Source organism: Aotus nancymaae, unplaced genomic scaffold (genome assembly GCF_030222135.1).
Source record: "Aotus nancymaae isolate 86718 unplaced genomic scaffold, 86718_ANA_hifiasm-v0.15.2.pri h1tg000058l, whole genome shotgun sequence".
Lineage (NCBI taxonomy): Eukaryota > Metazoa > Chordata > Mammalia > Primates > Aotidae > Aotus > Aotus nancymaae.
Window position 1 is genome coordinate 51,285,001 of NW_026988472.1, and position 24,558 is coordinate 51,309,558.

Consider the following 24,558-nt stretch of genomic DNA (forward strand, 5'->3'; position numbering starts at 1 on the left):
ATTCATGCATAATAAATGTAACAAAATTAAAAGAAACAAAGCAGCCTCAAGGTTATAGTTTGTTTGGAAGAAGAAAAAAAAGAACTACTTACTTCTGTAAAGAAGACATAAAGAAGAGTTTTATATCTGGTGCCATATCAATACATTTTTGTGGGCTAGACTTTATAATATGGGCATTGGAAAATTAGAGGTTAAACACAAATACCAATTGTTTATGTGCATACACACATAAACACATAAACTATGTGGTGTTTGTGTATACATATATTGTTTTATGGAAGAAAATTACACCATTGCTCTGATTGAATGTGTCTAGCAGAGGATGCTTAAGACAATACATGAAATCAAGTCATGTTTGAGTCCCAGCGGGGCTCAAGTAATAGCATCCTCCTTCCATGAAAGTTCTGAGCTAATTAAGAAAAAAATACATAAGGTTTATGGACATCAAAATGTCACCTTGATGGTCAATATGGCAGATCTTGAAGAATGTCATTTTTGTCTGGAGGCACTCTAGTCCTGACCCCAAAATCCTTCCCCTCCAGTGAGTCTCAGACAACATAAGAGAGGTAGACTTCCCTAGTAAGACTGCCCTCGTGGGACTCACAATATTGAAAGAGAAGAATGGCTGCTCTCTATGGAGCTGCTGACTCCCAGTAGAAAGGGAAGAAGCATGCCCTGTTTCTCTTTACAACCTAGGTAAGTCATTCCACTCCTCAAGGGGGTCAGGAAGGAAGTGAATGGCAAGAGAAGGTACACAGACTGCACCCACTATTGGAAAAACACACGAGCTATGGAGAAGTGTCCTCTCTTTTCTCAAGTTAGGAGGCAAAAATTATTTATTTGAGTAACTGAAATCCATGGCTATTCAGCATCACATCTATCCAATGCACAAATACTTATTTGAGCAGCTACCATGTGCCATGTGTATGTTTGCTGAGAATGTACACTCCTGTGTTCATGCCCCTTGAAGTCTGTGGGTCACACTGGCATGTGCAGTGGAAAAAATTTATTTGTGTCCATTGTGTATTCATACAACACCCAGAGCAATTTCAGCCCAAGAAACATAAGATTGAGGTAGCTAACCATGATTTACATACAGACTTTCATCACGGAACAAAGCCAAATAAACAGGTCTTGATAAGGCTGGATGGGAGTCTTACTCTATTTAACAGAGTCCCAAAACCACCATAAATTTAGAGTTATCCAATGAGTGGGTCTTATCTTCTGTTGAATCAAGAAAGGAAGGATAGAAAGAAGGAAGGAAGGGAGGGAGCAAAAGAGGAAGAGGAGAGAGAAAGGGAGGGAGAAAGGAAGGGAGGGACGGACGTAATAGAATAACATGAAGATTTGTAAGTCCACATTGCTAATGATGCCATCATACCCTAAATCAATTTCTCCAACATTTTTCATGTTGATAAGTCATGGCAAAGATTTAATAGAGACATTGAAGAAAAATACAGGAAAGGGCTTATCGTAAGTCAGAAATATTTGAAGAGCTAGTCAATGGAAAATAAAAATATGAAAATCTGATTTATAGCACTGATATTACTCATTGAAGAGATAATGTAGTGAACTATCGGATTAATCATCACCATTATTGGAATGCAGAGAGAGAACTCGTGGGCTATAAAGATACCCTTGTCTTCCTTAAAGAATGATGCTGTTGAATTTTCATGAAACACTAAATTAAGAATAACTTCTTTGTGTATCTCTGTGTATTTGCAGTGAAATTTTAAAGTTAGAAGGCTATATAAATTTTAATCTACTAGATATGCATAGCTCTTTTTGCACAAATAATTTAGTGAGGTCTTTTCTGCTTAACTTTAACTGCACAGGTAAGAAGAAAGGATTTTTTTTAACCACATTAGTAGACAAATTCAAGTAACCTTCTTCGGAGGAGCTGATTCAGGCAGTAAGTTTTTCTTCAGTTTCATAAACATCCTTCTTTGGTTTGGGGTACACTACTTCTTTCATGGTCCAGTGTTAAAGAATCAAGTAGAAATAACAAAGAAAAAATTCAGTAACTGCATGATACTCTCTTACCTAATTGATTATGAATTTTAGGAATACTAATTTGAGAATATGTTTTAAAGTCTAGAGCCTCCATTGCTAGCATTATGTCAGATTTCATGTTGCAGCAACTGTTTTTCCAGGATGGAACCTCTAAAATAACAGGTAAAACGTAAGTATTCTTTTATTTTTTAAGTCAATCTGATCTGATGGTTAAGAATCAAGTTCTTGCCCTAAAGTAGTCTTCCAAATCCTGACTGTCATTAAGCCTCTCATTTAAGGGTCTCTGTGCTGAGGACTTAAGTCTAAGGTTTTGGCCTGAAAAATGGAAGTTGACGTTTGAAATTCTTGCATAAAGCTATGATTCCCAAACAATTACAACCACCATGGTAAGTTAGTAATTAAAAAGTACTCCATCAGAGTGGCCAAGTCACAATTTCTTTACAATACCTCCAAATCTGTAAGTACCAAGAAGTTCCTGGTAGAAGCAAGAACACATCTTTACCAAAAAAAATTTTTTTTTGAGACGGAGTCTCGCTCTGTAGCGCAGGCTGGAGTGCAGTGGCGCGACCTCGCCTCACTGCAACCTCCGCCTCCCGAGTCCCTGTTCAAGCAGTTCTCCTGCCTCAGCCTCCCAAGCAGCTGAGATCACAGGCACATGCCACCATGCCCAGCTACAAAGAAAAAAATCATTTTAAAAAGAGTTCAAAGAAGTTCTACAAATAAAGTTCCAAAGAACATGAGAATGTGTTCTCTTTCTCTCTCCACCCTGACACACCAACACAATCATAACATACATCAGAAATCATTAGAGAATCAATCAATTTTGAAAAATAAAGAAAAATATAAATGGAATTTATAAAAGCAACAAAGACCGGGCATGGTGGTTCACACCTGTAATTCCAGAACTTTGGGAGGCCGAGGCAGGCCAATGACCTGAGGTTGAAAGCTCAAGACCAGCCTGGCCAACATGGTGAAACCCTGTCTCTAGTATAAATACAAAAGAAAAAAAAAAAAAAAAAATTAGCTGAGTGTGGCGGTGTGTGCCTATAATCTCAGCTACTTGGGAGAATGAGGCAGGAGAATTTCTTAATCCCAGCAGGCAGAGGTTTCAGTGAGCCGAGATTGCACAACTGCACTCCAGCCTGGGCAACAGAGTGAGACTATGTCTCAAAAACAAAAACAAAAATAAAAGAAAACAAAAATGATATTAATATAATCAACAAAAAGCATAAAATACCTAAAGATAAATCTGCAAGAACATGTATAAAACTTCTACACTGAAAACTACAAAACTTTGCTGAGAGAAATTTGTTAAAGGCATAAATAAATGGAAATATACCCCACTTTCACAGATTGGAAGATTCAGTATTACCAAGATTTCTACTGTTCCCAAACTGGTGTATAAATTGAATTCAACCCCAATTAAAAAAACAAGCAGACTTTTGTGGAAACTGAGAAGCTCGTTCTAAAATTTTAGAAATTCAAAGGACCCAGCATAGCCAAGACATTCTTAACGAAGTTGGAAAACTTAACATTCTACATTTTGAGGCTTATAATGGTGGAAGTGAACAAAGACACTCCTAACCCAAATGAGAACAGGAACTATTTATTCAAAGCTTGCTATGGAAAGGGAGTCAGCCACCACTCCTTGGCTGGAACTTACAGGCAGGCAGGAGAAAAGTACAGCTTTACAGTAAAAGAAAACAAGGAAAGGCTTTAGGTATGAAGACTGGAGGTTACTGGTGTGAGAAAACTGTAGTCAGACTAAGTAAAAGCAGCATGTTTTAGGTGGTTGGCTTGCAAAACATATTTGGTTTTCCCTGGTTGGTCCTGATGTTGGAAGAAAGGGCAAAACCTAGGGAAATCAGTAGAAATTAACCAGATCCTGACCATTCTAGGTCAATAGCTGCAGAGGCTGTGGTTGGACTGCTGGGCTGGTCAGAGTTCTATTTTTTTATATAATCTGGACATGGTGCATTTGATATTCAGTTTCTCATTGTAACACTATAGTAATTAAGATGGTGTGGTCATGGCACATGAATAGACAAACAAAATATACTGGAGGGTCCAGAAAGAGACTCACACATGATTTAGGGCAAAATTGTCATTGCAATTCCAATGCTGGAAAGATGGCCTTTTGAATAAATAAAGCTGGAGCAGTTCATTATTTATATTTTAAAAAATAAACCTTGATGCATTTCAGACTTTAATAAGCTAAATGTGCATATTAAAATAATAAAAGCAGAGTGCACAACTTCTAACTCTATAGAGAAAACAAATGAAATTTTAAAAGAATATTAAATCTAGGGTCCTGCACAAGATTTTTCAAGGCTGCAATTTTTTTCCTATGCACTGCTGAATGTAAAATTGATGACCAAAAAAAAAAAAAAAACAAAAAACAAAAAACTGCAGAATATCCAGGTTAATGAACTAAATTTAATTATTAGGTGCAGAAAATAACAATAGCGATTGCTAGTGGAATACAATGGCCTGGATTTTTAGAGACAGGCAAGAAAAGGGAGTTAAGTCCATGAATAGAACCTGAGCTTGCAGACTGTAAATTGTTCTTTCAAATTATAACCTCAAAATGAGTTTGCTTTTAACTAAATGTACGCGATACAAGCCTCAGGATGCTAGAGAGGGCACTGGATGTTAGAGCTTAGTGCCCACATTTTAAAGGTTGAAAGTATTTGAACAAAATGACATGAGCTAATGTAATAATTACTATGATTGAATTCACACTGTTGTTGCCTCAAAGCTTCCCAAGGCTGGCAAGCATATTCTAGCTCACTGCAAATTCATCTGCAGAATAGAACCTAGCAGAAGGAATATTTCAGTCTCCACTGAGCACTATACATGGGGCAGAGTCAGGCAGAACTCCTGCAAGGGTACATAGTGCAAAGGGGATATTGCAGTAAAAAGAAATAATAATAATAGTAATGATACTCTCAGAATCGGCAGGGTTCCGAAGGTTAGAAGGAAAACTAAGACAGCTGATTGTTTCTTTATCCAGTGCCAGATATTGGCAGGTTTCCCAGGCATCCCCTTGCTTTTAAAACTGGGACAGTTAAAGCTTCTAAACACCTAAACCTACACATGCAAAAAGACATGCACATATGCATACTGAGTAAAGTTTCTGAGATTACATCACCCTTGTTCTTTAAAATCATGTCCAAGTAAAAGAACATTGTTTGTCTCTTATATCTGGAACATACCTTCATTGTCTTCTGCAGGAAAGCTGAATGATAAAGAATCCAAGCTTTGTAGAAATGCAGTCACTATTTAAATGAAAAGCTTAGGGGTAGATTTAGGCTTCTTAGTCCTAGGACAAAATCTGCTTTAGCAAGGGAGTCCACCACTAACAATTGTGTTTGGCACAGACTCAATGGCAGATGGAGAAATAGAAAGGCTTTATAGTGGAAAAGGGAAGGCTTCAGGTGTGCCCCAAGTGGAGGTGGTTGGCATGGGGGGAGCTGCCAGTGGGCTATCTAAAAGCACAGCATCTCATGTGATTATGTGGGGGAGCATATTTGTCTTTTTCTGGTTCCACCTTGAAAGACAGGCAAATATTTGGAAAGCTGGCCATCACTAAGCCAATTTTGACCATTCTAGGCAGATTCCTGCAAAGACTGGAGGGCAGAGTTCTACTGCCCTGTGTGGTCTGGCCACTAGCTTTGTGTATCTCCAGTCTTGAGTATGAAACTATAAGTGAAGCATTACAGCATTACAGAAGAGTGATATGTCTTGAACCCCTCACAGGGTTAAAAATTCTGCGTAGAAATACAGCCATAATTAAGCATTAGTCAGGTTGCACTTTGACCTCCTTCCTCGTAACTGAAAGTCATGTAGCAGATACTGACCAGTTGCACACCCAAGTTTTCTTACACTAGAATCATAAGGATTTGTTTAAGACTTAATTTTCATTCCCATTGTTCTTATATACAGGATCTCTGACGTTAGAAGGGTTTTTATTTAAGAATTGCTTAAGACTTTTTTCAGATCTTAAATTCCAGCAAAACAGCTGACACCAACCAGTTTGAAGACCACCCCCAACACAGAGAAATGGGATCAGCATGAGAACATGGCTTCTTCATTTCCCTGTTCCATGACTTCACCCTACACTCTTCCACCCATCAGTGATTTTCACACTTCCACCTACTCCAAAACCCTTATATACCCTGCCACCAAACTCCTCAGAGAGATGGATTTGAGGTTTCCTCCAGTCTCCTCATTTGGTGGCCCTATGATTAAACTTCCTTCTCTGCTGCAACCTGTTCTTTCCACATATTAACCTAATGTATAAAAAGATGGGGGAGAATCAGCAGATGCCCTTTTACTCACTAAAAGTAAAGACAGTCTCACAAGATCACACTTGATCATTCTAGGACTACAAAAAATGAGGATGTTAAACTTCAACTCTCTGAGCCCCGGGAGTGAATCTCTGGTTAAACCTTCCTTAAGTGCTCATCTCCCCTGATTTGTGATGTTGGATTTGTGTGACAGCCACTGGAACACACATTGGAAGCTATGTTTTGTGTCTCATTTGGGCAGTGAGTAGTTCTGTTTTGCTCATTAGTGCCAGGCTGGGTATGCCTGGGAGGTGGAGGGAAGGCACAAAAACACCCAAGGTATTAGGAGATCCAACCACCAAAATATCTCATGATGTCAAGGTGTATTGAGGTGTCTCCTTTAGAAGCAGAAAAGATATGCTCATGAGTGTTGTGGGGAAACTTAATTTAAAAAAACCAAAATTTTCTCCAAATCCAGAAAACCTCTTCACAAAGGAATAAGAGGAAGAAAAAAATTTTCATTATTGAAAACGCATTAAATTAAAATGAAATGGATATCACATTCCACAATCTCTTAGAGATTGTGAAGATAGAAATATCGCTTTTTGTAGAAGCAAGCAAATACAACCCCCTTACATATACATTCCCCAGATAAACAATAACTAGTCCTCAAGTAAGAGGACTTGACAACATCATTTGTTACACATAGTTCACCGTCAGTTCACCCCATAAATGGGGTGACCATCGTGTTAGTTAATTTATATTGTACAAAGCAAAAATAAACTCTTCTTAGCTTTATAACACAGGTGGTTTTGCAACCAGGAACCAGGCCCTTCTGAAGTTAGGCTCTTACCTTCCTACAGAGACTGCAAGGGAGGGGTGCTAACTGCCTTGATGTCTACATTTCAAAGGGATGGCTCCCAGGTCCTTGAGGAAGACAGTACCAGTTCTTAACCCTGGAAAGAGTCTTCTTAAGCTTTCAAAGTGATTTACATATATTTCAAAGAGACCAGGAAAGAAGTTACAAGTTTTCTAAAGGAAATGTTCCAAATAAAAATGTATGGGCAGTTTCGGCCTGACCTCTTAGGTCTGGTGGTCCTGGTAAGTCAACATGATCTTACAAGGGCAGCACAGTCTACTGCTATTGCTCAAAATACCTTCACGTTTTCCAAAGTGAATTCACTTGTGCTAAGTGCTGAGACTGTCTTTCAAATTTTAATTCGGTAATAGGAAAAGAAAACTTTTTTAACACTACCAACCTACATTGATGTCCTTTCTCTAAAAATCAGTCCTTTCTTTACCTCAGTAACTTTCCCTTCTGGTGAGATGGAGTGAAGCTAATGGCATAGGACAGATGAGCAGTATTTGTGTCTACCTGTCCTCCAAGCCTTTGAAAGAACCTCAAAAGAGATACATCCAACATAGCCTGTAAGAAACGTATATTGTATATCATAATTTGGGATGCTACATGGATATCAATTTAGGAATTGATTTCAGAATTATTTGACAGAGGAGGAACGGGGGAAATCAAAACTTAGGATTTCATTTATGATTTGATGAGCACATCATTTATACCTTTCTCTCTGCCCAACACGGTATTCTCCAAACTCAGGTCCCAAGAACAGTAACAATTTTTGCAAAGGCGGTTTTACTTACTTCCCTATTTATGGATAGCATATGCAGTGGTCCATGAGCACAGACCCACAGAGCACAGGGAATCAGCGAGACTCGGAGGGAGGACAAGGTAAGCATGGAACACCTACAGATGAGTTACCTAACAGCCAAGCAAGGCAATGCTTTCCCTTGGAACCATAACTTCCTTCAAATTCAGAAAGAAGGCACAGGCATTCTGAGAAACATGGAAAATGAAAAAATTCTGGGTTATTACCCTGCATGAGCCAATTCCTTAGGATGAAAAATGATGACATAGAATAAAAGACTAAGAAGGGAAGTCCATAATTCCTTTCCCATTAAGTCCTTCCTTACCAGTAACTAATCATAGTGCGGTACAATGTGCACATAGAAAGAAGCAAAATAAAAACAGTTGATTTAGTTTTGTGTAGTGTTTCCACTGTTTTGGTAAGAACAAAATACATATGCATATATGCACCATGAAGCATAAATTAGGCAATTTCAGTGATTGAGTCTACAAGTTAAATGCTCTTCTATTTGCATTTAAAGCTGGTATTACATCATATAAAGATGAATGGTAACACTCTTGCTAATAATTTAAAATTTTAATTTTCCTTTTCTCATAACAACATTAAATAGCAAATACAAAACACCATGACAAGCCAAGTGAGAGACTACAGAAGAGAGGAACATGTTTTCTACTTATTTTTCCTTTAATGGCACTTAGAGCTGTTTTTGGAATAAGAGGCACTACATTTTCATTTTATACTGGGCGCCACAAATTAGATAGTCAACCTCGTCAGGATATGTACACTTTACATCCTCCACCCAATTTTTCAGATAAATCTAGATATTATAAACAAAATTCTGCCATTCTATTCACTGGCAGCTTTTATTCACTTTGATACTCAAAAAACATCTTATACACAAACATCCTGCAATTATGTGTACTTTTTGGAACATTTTAGAATAAATAATGTAAAATGATGAGCTGACAATCTTGCTTGGAATAAGTTCGTCTTGTGGGAAAGCACATGTCTCTTAGAACATTAATGGCCTCTATCCCTCTTCCTCATTATATAACTAGCATGCTTACTTGATGGAGTACTTGACATTTGCTATCAGCTTGCTTGGGTTTGCTGAAGATCAGCAGTTCTTAAATTTGGCTGCACGTTAAAATCACATGGAGAGTAAAAGAAAAGAAAGGAAGAAAGGAAGGAAGGAAGGAAGGAAGGAAGGAAAGAAGGAAGGAAGGTAGGTCCCAATCCCCAGGCTTCACCTCAGATAACATAACTAAGACTCTATGGGAGTCTAAAATGTAACCAGGGTCAAGATTCACTTCCTAGCTATATGATAGTGCTTCTCAACTTTGCCTGAGCAAAAGAATGCCATGAAAGTCTTGGTGAGATTCTAGACTCCTCGGCTCCTCCCCCACCAAGTCAAAGTACTAAAGGTAGGAATTCTGTACATTTCACAGGCATTCCAGGTTATTCTTATGATCAGGGACATTTAGGAAACGTGACTCTAAGATGAGTTGAGAAGGAAGAAAAAAGAAAAATGATTATTAATAAAGCTGCCAGTGATAAAAAGCTCTGAGAATCAAGCTGTTCTCTGGTCTTCCCTCTCTAATCATACTAACCCACCTGCATTACTTATCTATATGTGTGTAACAAATTACCATGAACTTAGTGGTTTAAACTAGTCCACATTTATTATCTCATGGTTTCTGTGGATCAGGAATCTCGGTATAGGTTGTCTAGATTTTCTGCTTTAGGGTCTCACAAGACTGCAATCAGCAATCAGAGTGTTAGTCAGGGCTGTGGTCTTATCTGTGGCTCAACCAGAGAAGGATCCACTTCTAAGCTTGCATCGTTGTTGGCAGAATTCAATTCCTTGTGAACTGAAGGACTGAAGGCTTCAGTTTCTTGTTGGCTGTTGGCCAAAGATGGCCCTCCCTTCCTTGCCATGTGTGTCTCTGAAATATGTTAGCTGATTTCTCCAGTGCCAGTGAGGGAAAGAAGCACCTAGCAATATGAAAGTTACAACCTTATGTAACATAATCACAAAGGAAGCATCACATCTCTTCTGCTGTATTCTAATGGTTAGAAGCAAGTCTCAGGTCCTGCCTATGCTCAAGAGAAGGGAATTAGGGTCTACCTGACACAACTCATATACAGAAGAGTAATATAGCCACAGCAACTGTGTATAAATTTTAAAGCCATAACACATGAGTGCACATATCTGGCATTCCAGCTTACCAACATTTATCTTCAATAGGCTCCTTAGCTTCATGGATCCTCAGTTTTCACATCTGTACAGTGAGGATAAAATAGGATATCCCTTATAGTGTCACCGCCATAGGCATTTAAATGATTACACAAAATGAGTTTGGCAAACTGGTCAACACATACTAAGTAAAAATAAAAGCAAGTCTTGTAATTATTTTCATATGACACACGGCTAAGCCACATTCAAGATGCATTTGTCCAGGAATGTTTACTAGTGAAAAAAAAAACATGTTTTGCACACAAGGTCTATTGGAAAGTGGCAGAGCAAGCGGCAGCTTCTCTGACTCTCTTAAATGTAGGCTTATAGATACCTTATATGGTGCTTATATGGTACATACTAAACAGCATTGTGCTTTTATCTTGTCTTTGCTATTGGTACTCAAAATGGATTCATTTCTACATTCAGGGAACATAGATTGTATAAGGCACTGTCCCATGATGAGCAGGCAACCCTGCCTCCAAAGCTCTGCAATGTACTCATTTTGTGAGTACTGTAGTATAACTGTAGTATAAGGAATAATGTAATAAGTTGTGTAAGAGACTGACAATCAAAATGCTATGGCAGTTTATAGCAAAAAGAATCACTTCAGGCTGTGGAGATAAAAGAAAATTCCATGTAGAAGGCATCTATGGAAACAGCAGTAAAAAAAATATGTTGCTATTGCAAAGTATATTAAAAATCCAGTTATTCAAATGTCAATGGGCGAGTCCATTATTTTGCTCCAAGGAGTAAAGTTCTGCTTGTTCTGCAAAATAATATTGGGCTTTTTATGGTATTGCTCAGGGCCAGGACCTAATACCCATTGTAGTCATTACACGGAGGTGGGATGAACCCCTTCCTCCAAACACACACACATCCAACCTTGGCTTCAGAGGTCAAGACTGATGACATCACATGCATAAAGAATTTATGAAAAGATATATGACATAGTGAGGGGTTCTGGGAAGAGCAAGGAAGACTCCCAAGCTAGTACAAAGATGGCTTCAGACACAGAGAAAGGAGATGACTCAGCTTTCAAGGTGGTTAAGGCATGAGGTTGCAGGGAAGCTTCCTGAACATAGGCTGGGGCTTACACGGTTTCACCCCTTCAACCCCCAGGCATTATTATTACTTCCCTGGCTGTGGTAAGAGAAGGGGAAGGAGAGATGTGGGCTTGAATGCTGTTTGCAGTAAAACATCCAAAATGGATTCAGAATCTTTATCGCAGATTTTTCTTTATGCACATTAAGTAACTGGATCACAAGGATTTATTTCTATGCCATGGGTCACACACCCACACAAGAAGCCCAGAAACAAATTTAAAAAAAACTTCTCTCTGCCCTCTTGGGCTCCAGGTTAAGCCTGTGTGTGCTTTTTATTCAGAGCAGAAAAAAGAGAATAACAGTTTTCCCTTTCATGTGACCTCTTGAAATGCATTTTCAAAAACGGAAGACCACGGACTCTACCTATCATATCACAGAAGAGGATGGGTGAAGAGACTTAGAAGTTCAAGGATAAGAGCTCAGTCAGTCACAAGGAGTATATTATTATTCCCTTTGTTTATGGTAATACCCTCCCATTAAACTCAAAGATTTCATGCCAAGATTCTTTTTAAAAATGATGATTTTATACCAGAGTTATGAATTACACATCTCCAGAGGAGACAGCCTAAGGTTTTTTATTATTAATATTACAGCATTACTATTAAATAAACAATAATCAGTATCATCCCCTCCTCTTCACAGGACTGGCTTTCTTACCAGATGGTGGAGCACAACAGAAGTTTTCAGAGATGATGGTCCTTCCCTGGTCCTCTTAGAAGTAAATAGAGGTCAGAGACAATAGACAAGGACTTCACTATCTGGGGTCTCTTACCATGAGTTAGCAATGTCGTGTGTGTGTGTGTGTGTGTGTGTGTGTGTGTGTGTGTGTGTGTGTATGTGTGTGAGAGACGGAGTCCTGTTCTGTCGCCCAGGCTGGAGTGCAGTGGTGTTATCTCAGCTCACTGCAACTTCCGCCTCCTGGGTTCATGCGATTCTCAGGCCTCAGCCTTCTGAGTAGCTGGGACTGCAGGCGCATGCCACCATGCCCAGCTAATTTTTGTCATTTAAGTAGAGGTGGGGTTTCAACATGTTGGCCAGGCTGATCTCAAACTCCTGATCTCAAGTGATCCCCCCAACCTAAGCCTCCCAAAATGCTGGGACTACAGGCATGAGCCACCATGCCCGGCCACAAGTTAGCAAAATCTTTTAAGAAGGGATGAGAGAACTTCAAGGCTCATTCTCAAAATCCATTCATCTTTTCTCAGTAACCAAATACAGTTAGCCAACATAAATGTTAGAGACATCACATAACAGATACTCTCTCTTATAATTAAATCGCCTTCAAACATTTTGAAAGGATCCTTTGAGTAAATCTCAAAGAAAAAAATAATACCAGGAAATACTCATACTGTCTGAGAAATCATTTTATGTATTTATTTATTTCTTGCTGGCAGATTAAGTACTTATGAAGTTCTATAGGCATGTATTCTGTGCTGGGCACTGCATTAGCACCAGGAAATACACCAGTGAATGACCAGAATCACAGTTAAATTCAGGGAGCTTGGAGGCATGTTAAGGTAAAGAAATGTGCACCAGGCTAACTTGAGCAGAAGCAAACTCAGACCAAATCAGGGATGAAATTCACCTCATGGTTCAAGATCTAGTCCAAAAAACTTTTTTAATTTCAAGACTTCTTCAGTGTTTTCTTATTCAGTCTATGGCTGAAAGAAATAGCTCAACTTTTATGGTAGTTAGGGCATGAGTCTTACTTGAGATGATTATAAATAGTGCTGCCAAAAACACTGTTTTCCATGCTGATGGTGAACAATTGTAGATTTTTACGAGTGGAAACGTTGGTGCATAAAATATGAATACATTCTGCAATATTTAAATACTGCCCAACAGTTTTCAAAACTGACCAATTTATACTTTCATCCATCATATATGAAATTTCTATTCATTCCATGTCTTCACCAAGATTTGATGTTGTTTGTCTTTTTCATTTTAGCAAATTCTGAGGTTGTGTAGTAGTATTACATGGTAATTTCAATTTGCATATCCCTGATGGCTGTAAGTTTGAGAAGCTTTGAATATGTTCATTGGTTTTCTAAATAGTTACTTTTTAAAGGGCCTATTCCATCCAATTATTCTATTGTGTTTTCTACATATTTTTGATACGGACTTACAGAAGTTCTTCATATATTCAGTAAGTCAGTCTTTCATTGGATATGTGTTGTACTTTTTCCAACTCTGTAATTGGCTGCATCACTTCTTTCATGATGTGTATTGAGGAATAGAAGTTTTATGTATATTTGTATTTTTGACTTTGGTATAATTTACATTTCCCCAGTGACTGTGCCTTCCACCCGTGAACACTGAAAAGCACATATTTCATTAATAGTCTTTATTAAATGTATCCATTGTAGTTTCCAACAAACTATATCCTGTGTACTTGTTCATGTATTTAAATCATCGTACACAGAACATGAACTGCACCACGGCATGGCTGTCTTCATCACAGTAGGAGTTTAATAACTCCTGGTAGCTATTTTTATAGATGTGAAGATTTAAGCAACACTCAATAGGTTTACTGTAAAAAAAATCAGCAGGCAATTTACACTAAAGTCATATGATAATTTCCGAATATCCTGAGGCTACTAGAGGGAGTTTTTGTTCAGTCAGTGACTCCCAAATCCACCTGGATTAGTCACCAGACTTATTCTTTGAGCTGCAGTCAATTTGCTTATTTTCAGATATCTATCTGAGTTTGACTCTAGGAACTTGTAATTAGGAATATTTTATCTCTTGAGAAGACAGACCAAGGCAGTATTTCTGCTTAATCTTTTACAATCAAGGTGCTTGAAAAACTAGTTGATAGGTAAACTACCTACTTAGCATGCTAGTGAATGGAAACAAAAATAAAATTTAAGTGTGGAGATATTCATGTGGATACTACCTTGTGTAAGATAAAAATAGGGCTGAGAGGCCGGGCACGATGGCTCTCACTTGCAATCCTAGCACTTTGGGAGGCCAAGGCGGGTGGATTGCCTGAGCTCAGGAGTTTGAGACCAGCCTGGGCAACATGGTGAAACCTCATCTCTACTAAAATACAAAAAACTAGCCAGGTGTGCCAGCGTGTACCTGTAGTCCCAGCTACTCAGGAGGCTGAGGCAGCAGAATTGCTAGAACCCGGGAGGAAGAGGTTGCAGTGAGCCAAGATCGCACCACTGCACTCCAGCCTGGGCGACAGAGCAAGACTTCATCTCTTAAAAAAAAAGAAGGAAAAAAAGAAAATAGGGCTGAGAATACTGGTGCTGCTAAAAACAAAGATCTAAGTGGGAATGCATCATAAAGAATGTTATGAGGATGAGAGAATGCAGATTAGAGAAATAGAGGATTGGCTATTAAGTGGCCCACAAATTCCCTGGAACAGTTGGTAAAGGGAAGTATATCAGTCAAGGCTTAACATGTTGGGAAAATAAGAGGAAGGAATGTCTGGATTCAGAGGATCATAGACATTAGCAGCTGACAGAAGGTATAGGGTTAGAGACTTCAAGAAGAGGAGAGGTTGACAGGATGAAAGAGGATTTTAAGGCAGTTTTACAAATGTCTAATACTCCCTAGCTTCTGATCTTAGTCTAACTTCTACAGAGCAGTAGCTGGCCTGCCCTGCCTGGATTAGCATTCATGGGGAAAAGAGTTTGGAATGGAAAATACCAAGATTCCGGTTAAAGTCACTTTGGCTCCCAGGAATTTCCCTGTCAATATCACATTAACAGAATCTTTACCATCAACAAAACAGATCATGAAAATGACATACATTTGAAAAGTTTCAAACGGATAAAGATTATAAACAATTATATACTCTGTGGTAGAGCTAAGAGATTTATCCAAAAAAAGTTTTAACTTTTTAATTGAGACATAATAATCATACATATTAATGGGGTACATAGTAATGTTTTGATACATATAGTGTATAGCAATCAGATCAGGGTGATTAGCACATCCGTCATTTCAAATATTGATCATTTCTTTGTTGGGAACATTTAGTATCCTCCTTCCAGCTATCTGAAACAACATATTATTGTTAACTACAGTCATCCTCTTCAGGTAGAGAACACTAGAACTATTCCCTTTATCTAGCTCTAATTTTGTATCCTTTAGCACATCTCCCTATCCCTCCCTTCCCCCTTCCCTTCCCAGCATCTAGTATTCTCTGTTGTACTTTTCAAGTCTATGAGATCGGCATCTTTTTTAGCTTTCATATATGAGTGAGAATATTAAGCAGTTAAATTTCTGTTTTAGAGTTATTTCATTTAACATAATGTGCTCCAGTTCCATCCAGGGAGCTGCTAATGACAAAATTTCATTGTTTTTATGGCTGAATAGTACTCTGTTGTATGCATATACAGCATTTTTGTGTCCCTTCATCTCCTGTTGGACACCTAGGTTGACTCCATATCTTGGCTATTGTGAACAGAGCTGCAATAAAAACGGGGGTGCAGATGTCTCTTCCATATACTGATTTCCTTTCCTTCCATATACTGATTTCCTTGGACAAATGCCCAGTAGTGGGATTGCTGGATCATATAATAACTCTGTTTGTTGGACAAATGCCCAGTAGTGGGAATGTTGGATCATATAACAGTTCTGTTTGTAGTTTTTTGAGGAACCTCCATTCTGTTTTCCATAGTGGTGATACTAATTTACATTCTCTCCAACAGTGTATAAGCATTCCCTTTTCTGCACGTCCTCACCAGCATTTGTTGATTTCTGTCCTTTTCATAATAGCCATCCTAACTGGAGTGAGATGGTACCTCATTGTGGCTATGAATTGCATTTCCCTGATGATTAGTGACATTGAATATTTTTTCACATATTTGTTGGCCATTTGTATATCTTCTTTATTTAATCTAAATAATTTTGCAAACCTCTCATGACGTTGCTAAATAAAATACATAGTTCCTCATCCTGCTTGGATCTCTGAACGAATAGATGTAGTTGTTGTGTGTGCACACCAATTACCTGGGCATCTTATCCAAATGCAGATTCTGATGCAAGAGGTTTAGGGTGGGATGTGAGCTTCTGCATTTCTAACCAGCTCCCAGGTGATGCCTAAGCTGCTGGTCCACAGACCATACTTTGTACAGTCAGAATCAAAATCATCTGAGGTTATCAGGTAGAGACCCGAAACAGTGGTAAAATACACTGGTATTAGTTTCCTATTGCTACTGTAACAAATTTTCACAGATTCAGCAGCTTAAAACAATACTCATTTATTCGTTCTCCATTCTGTAGGTCAGAAGTCCTGGTGGCTCCATGAAGTTGTCTACTTAAAGTGTCACAATGATGAAATCAATGTGTCAGCTGGGCTGGGCTCTTGTGTGGGGGCTCTGGGAAAAATCCACTTCCAGGCTCATTAGGGTTGTTGGCACAATCTGATTCATTGCAGTAGGACTAAGGTCCCTGTTTGTCTTTCTGGCTATTAGTGGGGACTGCCCTCTGCTCCTAGAGTCATCTCTAAGACCTTGTATGCATGTAGGCAGCTACGTCTCAGAACCAGCAATGATGCACACGTTACGTTTCTCTCTTTTCTTCTTCCTCCGTATCTCTCAAATGGACTCTTTGACATAAAAGGGATTGAGTGATTAAATTGGGCTCATTCAGATAAACCAGGATAATCTCCCTATTTTAAAGTCTGCAAGTTTAATCACATCTGCAAAGTCCCTTTGGCTGTGGGATGTAACAACTGCACAGGTTCTGGGGACTGGGGCACAAAAATCTCTGGGAAACCATTGTACTATTTACTGTCACACCTGAAGGTATCATTTGGTAATTACCTATAGTCCACATCCTTGTGTCAACAGGGGCAGGTGTAAGTTAGGTCTCTTGATCTGTCTTTAAAGGCCGCTACACCCAAACACACTCTCCTCCCTTGTCAATCCGTGCCCCCAATACAGTGTCCTTTTATAGTGTATTAATTTGCTTTTGCTATTGTAACAAAGGACCACAGACTGGGTGGCTTAAATAACAGAAATGTATTCTTCCACAGTCCTGGAGGCTGGAAGCTGGATATCAAGGTGTGGGCAGGGCTGGTTCCCCCGAGGCCTCTCTCCTTGCCTTGTAGATGTGTCCTCGCAGGGTGGTCCCTGTGTGTGTGTCTGTGTCCTCATCTCTTCTTGTGAGATGTCTTCCTCCATTTCAGGCTGCTATAACAGAAAACCACAGATTGGTGGCTTATAAACCACAGACATTTGTTATCTCACAGTCCTGGAAGTTGGAAGTCTGAGATCAAGGTGTGGGCAGGGCTGGTTCCCGGAGTCCTCTCTCCTTGGCTCGTAGACGCCGTCTCCTCCTGTGACCTCACAGGGTCGTCCCTCTGTGTGTGTTTGTGTCCTCATCTCCTCTTCTTATAAAAACACCAGTCCTATTGGATCAGGGCCCACCCTAATGACCTCATTTTAATTCAATTACCTCTTTAAAGACTCTATCTCCAAATAAGGTCACATTCTGAGGTCCTGAGGGTTAGGGTTTCAACATATAAAATATTTGTCGGTGGTAAGGGTTGGGAGGTGACACAATTCAGCCCATAACACATAGGAAGGACACTGTCACTGGTTAAGTCCCCTTCACTACTTTGGATGCTTTTGACCAATTCTAGGCACCCAGAAAACTGCATCTAAACAAACCTGCACGTTCTGCACATGTACCCCAGAACTTAAAGCATAATTAAAAATAAAATAAAATAAAATAAAAAGCTGAGTTTCCATTCTCATTAAGGAGAGTAGCCAATGTTCATCCCTACCACACGCACGCATGCGCGCACACACACACATACACACACACTGCAGGTATGTGTACATTTTGTTCTTGCAAATCAACGCTTTTCAGGTCGGGGTCATGGGGAGGCACTTAAAGAGAAGAACTGTCCCAGCAATAAATAAAGTAGACTAAAACTCAGTACTTCAAAACAGGCTTACAAAAGACTTGAAATGGCTTCAATTATATAGCAGTGCACTTTTCTGGAGAAGTGGGGCAATTTGTACTTGAGTTATTCTCTGATGTCAGATTATAGGATATGCAAAGCAATTAGTTGAAAGGATTTAGGAGAAAGTGGAGCAACAAAGGTAAGTATAAAAAGAAAGGAATTTGCTTGCAAATATTCAAATGCAAAGTCCAACAGCAACAATCGATATGTTGCATTTTCTGTTAACAATAGATTAATTTGCATAATTATAAATGTGAATTTCAGGGTCCTATGTAACCAGGGTGTTTTGTTCTGTCCTTCCTATTAAGGGACTACTGACCCACCTTGGACAAGACAAGGGTTTCCAACCATTTCCCTTGGAATAAAGTCGTATTGGCATTATTCCATGTAGACACACACCTCAGGCCCTTTAGTGAGGACTGGTGTGTGGTATAAAGACAGATTCCAGGGTTAGAATTTGCTAATGTTACAAGAGCTTTTGAAACCAGCCACAACTTAAGTCACTTCAGATTTCAACCATATTCATAGCTATCAAAATACACTTGACCTCAAAGTCTATGATCTCAAATAGACTTTATTATATTTTGTCTTTATTAAGGTTAAATTCCTACTGCTAGTGGGGGGTGGGGAGGTTGGGGAGGGATAACATGGGGAGAAATGCCAGATATAGGTGACTGGGGGATGGAGGCAGCAAACCACCTTGCCATGTATGTACCTATGCAACAGTCCTGCATGATCTGCACGTGTACCCCAAACCTAAAGTACAATAAAAAAAATTCCAACTGCTTAATATACTGATTAATGTATATCTGAAAGAAAAGAAACCCACTAGATGATAATAATTTTGTTACTGTGCTGTTTTGCAGAATCATGCTACACCTTTATCAGATTCTTGGGGAAATTACTTCTATAAAAAGTAGCAGCATTCTCCTTTACAGAAACCAAGGAGGAGAGGGGAGTATGAGACGTTTAGAGAGCTGACTGCTGGGACTTTGGAAACAGAGCTTTGCCTTGAAGTGAGTTGGAGTTAATATGCTGTGCCATATAGAGTAAGTAAAAGCACTTAATAATTGCTTCTAAGCATGAGCAGATCACTTGCATGCAACACAAGACAGCTTCAGGGCACTAAAGGTGTAGGCATTTTGCATACCTGTTTGCAAGGTGTCAGGGCTCTGCCTACTAGACTGGCCTTATGTAGTATCCACACTGGCTGGAACACAAAAGCAACACTCCAAAGCATATTCTACTGGCCATGGCCCTTGTACCCCAGTCTCCCTCTAATTGCTTATCTCCTGGTTCCTCTCTCTACCTTCAGGGTGACACAGAGCAGGGCCCAAGCTCCCAGAGAAATTCCTTCAAATCAAGGAAGACACCTTTCACGAGGATTTTCTCACTGCTCCCCTGCTCACAAAAATCCACTGTCAAGCCCAGGGAAGAAGACAGGTGGAATATCACTTTCCAGACGGATCACCCTCCCATGTTGGGCTAGAGTTCCTTGTGACAAGGTAGAATTTGTATTAAGTCTGAACTCTGAGGTCCATAGGATGGTGGCTCATGCCTGTAATCCCAGCACTTTGGGAGGCCGAGGTGGGAGAATCACTTGAGGCCAGGAGTTCAAGACTAGCCTAGTGAACATGACGAAACCCCATCTACACAAAAAATAAAAACTATCCAGATGTGGTGGCATGCATCTGTAGTTGTAGCTACTCAGGAGGCTGAGGTGAGAGGACAGCTTGGGTTCAGGAGTTGGAGGCTGCAGTGAGCTCTGATCGTGCCACTGAACTCCAGCCTGGGTAACAGAGCAAGACTCAATCTCTACAAAAAGTAAAATAAAGAAGCCTCCAAAATCTGACTCCTGGCAAACTCTAGTGGGAAGAAGCCTTAGTACACTAATATCAGCAGAGTGAGTATTTATTAGAGTAGCAATTTCTAATGTCCATCCTCATAGAGACAAGTCCCTAATGGAACCTGTGAATGAAGAAAAGGGAAGATTCCAGGGCATGAAAACATGGCTTACGGGAACCCCTGAGCTATTTAGGGACAGAACTTAGGGCACAGACACTGAGGAGCAAAATGAAGGGGGATGACAGAAAAGACAAGTTTTGCCTGCATCATAATATTGACTTTCTTTAAGGTATTATATAGGCTGTTTCTGTCTCTCTCTCCTAGGTTATGGAATTATTTCATTTTCGTGAACAAAAATTTTAAATGATTGAAATTTTTCAGTCTAAATGTAACATGAATAACACAAGCATTTCCAACTATTATTTCTCTTTCAAGAAGAAAATAATTTTCTTTGTGCAAAATCATATTTCTTGAAAATGAAAGCCAGGTTCATTGTCCATGCTAAACAATTCTAATTCATTTCATGCCATTTTTTTCTTTTGTTCCATTTTAATAACAATTATTTTAATTTCAAATCAGGTTGGGACAACACAGAGCTGCAAAACAAATGCTGTCAATAGGCTTTATTATCACAAAACAGAGACTTCAGCAAAAGTTGATTGCAAAATCTACAGCTTGCTTAAAAAGAGTAGCTGGAAATAGGAGCAAAGCTTATGTTGTTCATTTCTGGATGTCTTGTGCAAAAAGGTTTTATCTAACCCAAAACTGTGCAGCGTGGGCTTATTTCTATTGTGTTTGTTGTCAGAGATTTGGTCTACTAGGTTTCTTAAAATTGAAAAGAGGATTAGGCTACGTTTATAATTGTACCTAAAAATACAGTGGTTGAAGGGATTTTTTTCTCCCAAGGGGAAGAAAAAAAAATTAGAGTAAATGCTCTGCATAAATTCACATTTTCTTCTTTTTTTCCACTGAAATCAACTCTTTCCTCTTTCTGTCATGTTTGTCTTTTAATTTTTCCTGGTGGTCATGATCCTAATTTTACCTAACTGAGTCATCACCACAAATGCTGAAGTGACAGCTGTGTTTAATATTATTGGAATTGAGCATGTCAAAATAGCTTCACTCCAAAAAGATGACATTTCCATATATTGAGTTTGGATTGTCACTTCTGAGTGCCATTTATTATTAATTGCTAGTGAAATTAGGAGGGTTTATTAATGCTCAAGATGTTTCTGCAATTCCCTATTGCTCAGAGAAAACCAAGACTGTGCACTACTCCAAAGACTTTCACCCTACCCTACCAGGGTCTGACTTAATGAAATTTATCCTAACCAAATGTTAAGCAGGGAAGGGTTTAACTACTTCAGAATTCATAATGTCAGGAGTTTTGATAACCTCTGTGGAAAAGATGTTTCTAAACAGAATTTTTAGTGATTGGGATTTCCTGGGGCCAGAGGTTTTGGAAAGGCCATGCACACCCTCTAAATTTTAAGTTGGCAAATGTTGACTCTACTCTTATCAACAGCAAACATTGAGTATTGCCTGCAATCGTATTTTTCCTCTAGAGATCTTTTTTTAGTGAAAATAAACTGGGTTAATTATAGTATCTAACCACTCAAAAATATCATTGGCTTAAAACAAAGGTCTATTTCTTGCTTAAGCTGGCATCCAATGTGGTTAGCAGAGAGAACTGCTCTGCCCTCATAAAATTCATTGTCTCAACATGAGACATCATGGGAAGAGATGCCTGGAGAGTTCAGTAAAGGTGATCAAATACTACATCAGATGCAAAACACAACACTTCCATTAATGTTTCACTGTGAATAGCGATGTAGTCACTTGAACACATCTACTACTTCCAAAGGCTTGGGTATCATTATAATCCTCCATGTACAGAAGTAGAGGAGATATAGAAGAAATTTATGATGCATTCCACAAGGGAAAAGGAAGCTTAAGTATGACTAAGCCATGGTACTAAGCAAACACAGGAACCCTGAGTCCCCTAGTTCATTTTTCAAGAACAGTCATTTATTTCTCTGGATTAATGCAACTAACTTGTAGAGATATATTGTGTTGAACAAAATACAAAACTGTCATGGCTGAATATTGGCTATTTTATATGGTTCTGTATAAAATTGTTGATGGAATGGTGTAAACATGTCCAAAATCGACTTTATCAAATAGTGACTCTTATCAAGTACCTCATTTAGGGAGGGTAGAGGGCACACCATGCTCTGGTGAAACAGCAGCAAGTTAACAAGGGAGACACTAGCAAAAAAAAATGGATAGTAATCATCTCTGCTCTCAGGCTCTTTCTTTCAGTGGATTTATTTATATTTGTCTTAAGAAAAGCATATTGTATGGCCCGAGGAAAGAGAGGAAGAAGAAGATGAAGATCTAGAAGCTTGTGGCTTTATAATTTTTCTTTTAATCTCCCTTTTTTATTTTTGATTCATCTCCTCTTCCTCTGCCTGCATTTTGCCTTTTGGAGAGCACATGGAGTTGGCTTTGTTTCCCACAGAAAACTTCATCCCAGCGGGATCTTTTTCCTGCCCCGTTGCATGGAGACAGGCCATTGTGGTGGCTGAACCAATTATCTCACAGGACACAGATTTCGACAAGATCCTTCCAGTGGACAATTGAGCCAACTGTGCAGAGATTACAGGATTTGTTTCCAAAGAATAAATTGTGTCTTGACCCTCTAGTTCAATGTGATAAATCCTCTTTCAAAAGTACAGCACCAAACGTTTCCAAAATTTTTCAAATTATAATAGCAATTAAGTTTCTTTTTCTTACACCATCTAATTTCAGCATTGTTACGGAAAGAAGCAAAAAAAGTGAAATTCAAAAGAAACAGCTAGCAAAGGATGTTAAGAAACGTTTGGTTCGACTGTATTCTAAATGTTAGCATTTTGAAATGAAAACATTGGCATTCAAAAGCAGTCACTTTGCATCGATCATGAGATTGTGACCAGACGGTGCAAATTAGATCATACAGGTAATCCTCTAGGTATTTATAATCATGAGATTATGACCAGGCGATGCAAATTAGATCATCCAGGTAATCCTTTGGGTATTTATAATACTTTAGTTAAAAAACCCCAGCATTTTCTTTTGTGGTTTTTGATGCTACATGTTCAAGGTTTTCTCATGTATGTAAGGGCATATGGCTGTGGTTACTAAGTAGTACTTTTGGCGATATTAAAGAGAAAGAACAATAACAAAGTATATGTGGAAGGAAAAATGAAGCTACTGTAATTGTTTTAGTTGTGCATATCCAGGAATGACAACAGATACATGGAAATGTGGACGGCAGTTGGATTGCATCTTTCAGCCTCTGCCTTCCTGAGCTTGAAGACCTACGTTCATACCTTACAGGTGGATAGACTTAAATGTTTGTTCTTACTTTATTGATATAGATCATCATTTTATGTAAGGAGTAATAACCTGTGTCAAAACTCCCTGGGTGGCACTCCTATTTGCAAAGAAAGGAAATAAAAAGAAATATTTACTTGAAGGATTTAATGTTAGTAACTCATAAACTTGGCATATTTTCCAATGCAATTTAGGAGATGACCGAGTCTACATTGTATCTGGTTTTGCAGACCAGTGCTCTCTAATGACTCAGTCCAGTGGTTCTGTCTAAAATCATGTGTATTCTTGCCTTATGGTTTCTAGCATTTCTTGTTTTCTAAAAGTACAAGCCATGCACATGCTTGGGCAAGAAGAAAAAACACTTAGAACAAACAACTTTTCAGTTTTGCCTCCTTGAAATACTATCATTTCAAAGACTTGGCACCTTCTGAAATGTTTCTCTAACTCCCAGCCTTTCTTCAGTCAATATGTTTATGTCTTTCTGTCAAGTCTGGGTTTGTTTGCATTTTTTTCTTAATTGTATGCACTTTTGAGTGTATATGTTCCACGACTGATGTTACTGTAAAATATACTTTTATAAGATTAAAAATGATTTTGCTGATTAAATATGCAAATCTAAAGCAACTCAATTATCTTTTCTTAGTTCTGATCAATTTTGTTGCCCTAAGAATTTAAGATGCTTTTACTTTCCTCTTACAGCTTTTCAGTGGCTACAGTGAAAGGATAGGACCCTGCCTTTATTTGCAAAGTGGTATATTTCAAGAGGTAAACTTATTTCATGTTATGATTCTATATAGGCATTGTGAACACAAAAATATGTTATTTCTAACTTTCCTCTTCTTTCCTGATAGGAAAAAAATCTAGAAAATATTATTTCTATAACATTTATATCTCAAATATTATATAAGTGTATTAACTATTTGTCATCTGATAATTATCAACACTTGGTTTCAAAAACAATGATAAAAACAGGTTGGTAAGAATGAGACATCTTACAATATTGATACCTGATACTGTATTATTCTCAATAACGGATGAACTCAATTTTTTGAGAGAAAAGATTTTTGTAAGAGAAATTCTTATAAGAGAAAAGATGAAAAGTATG

At 38.6% G+C, this 24,558-nt stretch overlaps 1 protein-coding gene across 4 annotated transcripts in view; it reads right to left on the minus strand.

Moving 5' to 3' along the window:
• STS (steroid sulfatase) overlaps positions 1-24,558 on the minus strand; it is a 527,011-nt gene that overhangs the window by 234,715 nt on the left and 267,738 nt on the right. Inside the window, exon 14 of one of the 4 annotated variants that reach the window (XM_064364538.1) lies at positions 10,216-10,245. The exons of 2 other annotated variants lie outside the window; for them this stretch is intronic. In XM_064364538.1, the coding sequence (XP_064220608.1) occupies positions 10,223-10,245 (23 nt within the window). In that variant the 3' untranslated portion in view covers positions 10,216-10,222. Of the gene's footprint in view, positions 1-10,215; positions 10,246-17,259; positions 17,455-24,558 lie in introns of those variants that run through there. One more of the 4 variants, XM_021674451.2, reaches the window with a different exon arrangement.